The sequence below is a fragment of the Myotis brandtii genome, unplaced genomic scaffold, assembly GCF_000412655.1.
Source record: "Myotis brandtii unplaced genomic scaffold, ASM41265v1 scaffold33, whole genome shotgun sequence".
NCBI classification, from domain to species: Eukaryota; Metazoa; Chordata; class Mammalia; order Chiroptera; family Vespertilionidae; genus Myotis; species Myotis brandtii.
The window spans coordinates 2,219,843-2,225,697 of record NW_005362713.1 but is presented as its reverse complement, the minus strand read 5'-3'; the positions used below and the strand labels follow the sequence as shown (position 1 = coordinate 2,225,697).

Below are 5,855 nucleotides of genomic sequence, written 5' to 3'. Positions count from 1 at the left end.
GCAGCGTGTTCAGTGTGTTCAGCCCACAACCCCGAGACAGCATGTTCTGGGAGGGCCTAGGACCCTCGGGACTCCTGCCAGTGTGGCCTTTGGGCCAGGACACCTTCAGAAGCCTTACCCCAGAAGAGACCTCAGGCCCTGGGCTGTCTGGAGAGAGATCAAAGCTCACCCTGGCCCCTGGCTGGGGAAACTGAGGCTCGGGGAAGGCAACTGGCTCAGCTGTGCCCTGGCCTTCCCGCAGGGCTCTGGCCTGGGCTGGGCCCCAAGCATTGAGTGCAGGCCTGGGTGTGAGCAAGTGATTCCCCGTTGCCAGCACCCGCCTCGGGCCTTGGCCTGGCGCAGACAACGTGCCGGTGCAAGGAGTCCCCATATCACAGCAGCATTTGGCAGCTGGCCCAAGATCACAAAACTGTCACTTGGAAGAAGCCAAGGAGGGACTGTGTTCCTTCCTCCACGTTACCACCTCCTCTGCCCTGTGTCATGTAGCCCAGCCTGTTCTCCCTGCTGTGCCTGGCAGGAGGCCAGCAGCTGGGAGCGCCCCTTCCCTCCCGGCCCCATACCAGCCCCTGCCCTTCCCCCACGCCCCATCCCTCCATCCTGACTCCAGCCCTATCCCCTTTCCTAGGGAGGCCTGTCCTTCCAGGATGGAGAGGACCCAGCAGCATGAACAGTGTGGGATAAGGCAGGAAGGGGAGGAGGGGGAGCCACGGGCCAGGCTGTACCTGGAGATACAGGCTCTTCTCTGGACTTGGGGACCTGCCTGATGCTGCCCTGGGGAAAGGGAGGGCTAGTAGGAAGGATGCTCTTAAAGGTAAAGGCCAGCCCCTCCCCGCCACCTGCCTCCCCCGGGAGACCCAAGACAGCCATTGAGCAGCTGGTACCCACAGGCTGGGTGGGAGCCGCTTCTGGTAACAGCAGCTCGCTGGGTAGTGGGGTGAGGGCAAGCCTGATCTTTGTCCCTTCTCCACTCTGTCCCCTCATAGTTTGAGACAGGAGCCTCGGGAGAGAGTCACAAGGTGGGGAAAAGAGGGGAGGGAGGAAGAGAAACTGCTGTGGGCCCACACTCTTCAGGCCGGCAGTTTCTCGCCCATTTTGGCATCAACAGATAGAGACCAAGTTTGTCGAGACTGCTGCTTTTTATTTTCCTCTACCCTGTCTGAGCTGCACAGCCTGGGACGAAGGCCACTGATCTACTAGTAAAAGAAATCACAGGTGCAGTGCGTGCGCACACGTGCTCAGTGCATGCGGGTATGTGCCCGACAAGGAACGTGCGCACAAGCATGGGCACAGTGCAGGCAGCGCTGCAGGGAGAAGCCAAGGTGAGGAACAGGCTCTCGCGGTGGAGGGAGGCGTGTGCCGGCCCTCCGGGCCTGCGAAACGCCCAGCCGGGCAGGGGCAGCCCATGGTGAGCCCCATGGAGCATCGCCACGGCCTTGCTCCGACAGGACAGTCACACACGGCACTTGCGGGGAGCAGCTGCCCGGAAGCAGGAGGCCTGGCCCCACTCCTCAGGCTGAGCCTGGGGAGCAGGCTGCCCAGATGAGAAGTGGGTGCAGACCACTTTGCGTGGCAGAAGTTTTGTGTTTTAGGATGTGAATCCAGCACACCGTGGTGACAGGGCCACTCCAAAGCCCACAGTTCATGGGCTGATCCTGGGTCTGTGTGAGGGGCCTCGAGGGGCTGGACGTGTCCCAGAGGAAAAGGAGAGCCAAGGGAACCCTACAGCCTGGGGTCCGGGCTAGGGAGCAGCCCCTTGGTCTGAAAAACAAGCAGCACACATCTGTTAGCCCAGGACTGTCTCCCTCCCCCACCCCCCTCCCCCGCCCGTGGGAGCAGCCTCCGGTGGCCCTCTGCAGTGAGGGACAGTGCCTGAGGGCAGGCTGTCCTGGGTCAGGGTGGGCCTACTCTGAGACGGGCCACGTGGCCGGAGAGATGGAGCCAGAGTGTCTAGGTGCCTGCAGGGACCCCCAGGTCCCCGGGCTCCTAGGTCTGGACTGAGGTCCCTCCACCCCACTGTCCATTTCGCCACTGCCCTCATTTCTCTCCCTGTGCTGCGGCCCCTCCTCCCCCCGCTCCTCCACACCTCAGTCCTGCTACCCTACAGCACCGCTTCCTCCGGGCCTCTGCCGCAGCTCACTCCTCCAACCTGTCCTTGCGGGCACACAGAGGCCGGCAGGGCCACATCCTCCCAGGGTCCGCCCGCAGCACCGGGCCTGGAGAGCCCTCTGGCCAGCACTTGAGTGGCTTTCCCAAGGCTCCTGCCACCTCCTGCCCTCTCCTAGCCCTCCCCCCAGCTCCCAGGGCCCTTTGGCTGCTTCTGAGGTCACAGGGCAACATTCTGTCCCAGGACCCGGAGTGCCCCTGGGCCCCCTCATTCGCACGGCTGTTCCCTCAGCCTGGACCCTCGCTCCCCCACTCTGCCTGGCAACCCCCCCTGCACCTCCACCTCCCTGGGACCCTTGGGGCCTGGCCTCTGCTCCCACACCGTGTGCTGATCCTCAGTGGCAGTGCTTGGCACCGGTTAGGAGCCTGCCGATGGGCCACCCTCTTTTCCCAGCCCGGTGTGCCCCCAGGCCAGGCACTGTGCCTTTTGTCATCGCCCCCCAAGCCGGGGCGCAGCCATGCCCCTGTTCGGCTCCTACGCCTGTGCACAATGCAGGGGGCTCAGGGCTGGGGAGTGAGTCCTCCTGGGGCTGAGCATTGGGGAGCGGTGCTCCCTGAGACACTGAAGTTGGAAGGGGCAGAGGCTCCAACTGTAGGGGCAGCCCAGGGCTCCCCTCTCTGGGACATGCAGGAGGCAGCCTTGGAGAAGGATGGCAGAAAAGTGCCTGTGGTCTTGGCCTTGCTAGGGAAGCTCAAGAAAGCCCAGAAGCTGGGGTGGGAGTGAAGGACAGGGGTGGGGGAGGGCAGCCTCAGGGCCTGTGCGCGGGGCATTTCCATGTTCCAGAACACGGCCTTCTCTAATCGCCATCGGCATTCCGTTCCATAGGCACTTGGGCGACAGCTGGCTTTCTTTTAATAGCCACAGTATTCTGGGTGACACCCTGGTCGCAGGGCACTGGCAGCGAGCACACACACGGCACGCACCCCTCACCCAGGTACGCCCAGCCTCCAGCTACACAGGTGCGCACCACCCACACCTGGTGACACGCAGAGCTTAGAGAGACGCGTCAGGGAGCGCTCCGCTCCTGTGTGTCGCAGGGACAGCATGTGCGAGCACAGGTCGCACACACGAGCGCTCATGGGTGCATCTGTCCCAGCACAGAGGCCACCGGCACGGCTGCCTGGTGTGTCAATCACAGTCACAGACACCCTCAGGCCTGCTCAGAGCCTCTGGCAGTCTTAGACTCCCAGGCCCACCAGGCGGGCAAGGGAAAGCTGGGGGGACCGAGGACAACCCCGCTCTCCTGGCCACCCCCTGGGCTCCTTGCCCCTTGTCTCCAGTCACCTTCCTGGGATCCTCTGCTTCATGTCCCTGGGACTTGGGAGGGGCCTTGGTTTCCACGTCCTCCAGGCCCTGACTGCAGGGGGGCGGGCCACTCACCTGCTGGGCAGCCCCCCACATAGCGGCTGCCTCCGTGTCTGTCCAGCCCTGTGAGGTGAGAGTGAGACAGTTCTGCTCCTGCCCCTCCCCCAGGCCTTGCTCCATCCTCCCCACATTTATTTGGGTGAGGCCCATGACACTGTTGGCAGGGGTGCTGGTTGCCAAATCCTCGCAAACTGTAAGTGTGTGCGCCAGGGGTGTGCGCGCACCTTCTAACACAAGTGTGATGGGTGTGTCTTCAGGAGGGTCTGGACCTCTGTTAACAAATAAGATTCCCTCCTCAATGTCTCCCACAGAAGTGATTCAGGGAAGGGACCCTGAGAGCTCCTCCCTCAGCCCCCAACTGAGAGCCCTCCGGAAGGGGGCAGGGGGAGGAAGGGGTGGAGGGACCCTGTAGGCACAGTGCGGAGGAGCCCAGGTGTGGCTGGAGACAGGGGCCCACGACCAGGGAGCTCTCCTGGGGACCTCAGGGGGCATCACAGCTCCAGACCCCAAGCAGGGCGGCAGGCTCTGGGGTCTGTATCCACCCATGGCAGCCCAGCCGGTCGTGGACGTAGAGGCAACTGTTCCAGGGAAGGACACAGAGGGTCCGAGAGGGTGAGCCAGGCTCACAGTCAGCACGTGATGGAGCTGAGGCTTGCACCAGGGCTGTGCTCCTTCCTCTGCACCTGCGGGCTCTCAGGGCTCCCAGGAGGACGGGCTCCATGCTGAGAACAGGGCCTTGAGCTAGTTCCTGTCTGTCTCTCTGGAGGCTCATCTGGGACCAGAGATGCTAGTCTTTTCCATCTGTGGCTTAAGGGGTAGTGCCAGCCTGGAGCAGGCACGGCCTGGAGCGGGAAGACCCCTGCTCAGCCCTGGCCTTGCTGCTGGGTGACCTTGGGCCAGCCTGTTGCCTCTCTGGCCCCAATGCCCCTACCTATCAGGGAGGATGATGCCTGAAAAAGCTGTGGGAGGGGGAGGCTGGGAGGCGCTTTTCCTGCCAGTGTCCCAGTGTCCTGGGGGTTCTTGAGTTTCAGCGGCAGCTCCGCCCAGAGGCCTGAGGCTGGCCTGGTTGAGGAAGGGATGGCCAGCCATCGAGGGCCCGGCATTCTTACCATCTCACTTTCAGAGCCCAAGGACTCCTGGCGTCTCCGTCTGGAGACCCAGCTGAGGTCCGAGGCCTGGCTGCTCAGCGTGGAGTGGTGGGTGGAGCGGTAGCTGGCGTAAGGGCCGGTACGCTGCCCCGACACACCCAGCAGCAGGCCCAGGCAGGGCAGATGCTGGGCTATGGCCATTCTGCAGGGAGGCACTACTGGTTAAAGCAGAGGGGACAGACAGACAGACAGACACAAGGAGACAGGGGTGGGTGGACAGACTGATACAAGGCTAAGGGGAGTGGGAAGAGAACCCCTGGGGAAATGGGGACTTCAGACATTGGGGTCATGAGCACAAATGACGAGGTCTTGGGAACGGACAGAAAGAAACTGGGAGTCATGAAAAGTGATGACAAAGGACAGACAGATGCTGAGGTGAAAGATACTGACAGGCTCACAGGACTGGGACAGACAGACAGATACTGGGGCCAAGGGCATGGAGGGAGAGCCTTAGGGTAGCAGGTTCAGCCAGGTGCTCAGTTCCAGCCCTCAAGTGGCTGGCTCCAGCCACATCTCTGCCAATGGGGACTCGGGGTTGAATAGGCTAAGGCCTGCTGCTGACCTAGCAGGCAGTGAGTTACTGACACCACCAGGCAAAAGGAAGCACTGACGGCCTTCTTGTGGGAGAGGCCAGTGCGCTGGGATTCCGTCAGCAGAGAGCACTCTGGGCCAGCACCATGCCCGCCTGCCAGGGCCCTCGAAGCTGAGCTCTCCTGCTGGGGTCTCTCCAGGTGTCGCTGTCTGGGGGGTTTCCTTGCAGGGGCAGCACTGCTGATCAGCCACCTGGCTGCCTTTTGGCCTCGGCTCCAAAACTCCCCCATTAGGATTAGACATTGTCAAGGGAGCCTCCCGGGAAGGTGGAGCAGCAGCAGGTCACCCCGGCCCCAGGTCCCTAGGCCCACCCACTGCCACTGGCTGGTCCCAGCTGCTGGAGCCCCTCCAATACATACACAAGAGACAGGAAAGACACCCCCTTCGCAGGCCCTCCATGCCCATGAGGGTGGGCTTGGGAGCCTGGGGCTGCACCTGTACTTGGGGTGGGTGATGGCGTAAATGATGGGGTTGTGGATGGCAGAGGCCTTGGCGATGATGGCTGGCACCGAGTTCATGTAGGGCGTCAGGACATGAGCGTACCTAGGACAGAGAAGCTGGGGTCTCCCTGCCACGCTCCTCCCTGG

At 62.8% G+C, this 5,855-nt stretch overlaps 1 protein-coding gene across 1 annotated transcript in view; it reads right to left on the bottom strand.

Moving 5' to 3' along the window:
• Positions 1-1,178: 1,178 nt before the first annotated feature.
• The window catches only part of OPN4 (opsin 4), a 10,471-nt gene continuing 5,794 nt past the window's right edge, over positions 1,179-5,855 (bottom strand). The window contains exons 7-10 of the mRNA XM_005871127.2: positions 5,704-5,811; positions 4,639-4,819; positions 3,449-3,592; positions 1,179-1,758 (exon numbers count right to left, since the gene is read on the bottom strand). Of these exons, the coding sequence (XP_005871189.1) occupies positions 1,720-1,758; positions 3,449-3,592; positions 4,639-4,819; positions 5,704-5,811 (472 nt within the window). The 3' untranslated portion in view covers positions 1,179-1,719. The remainder of the gene's footprint in view (positions 1,759-3,448; positions 3,593-4,638; positions 4,820-5,703; positions 5,812-5,855) is intronic.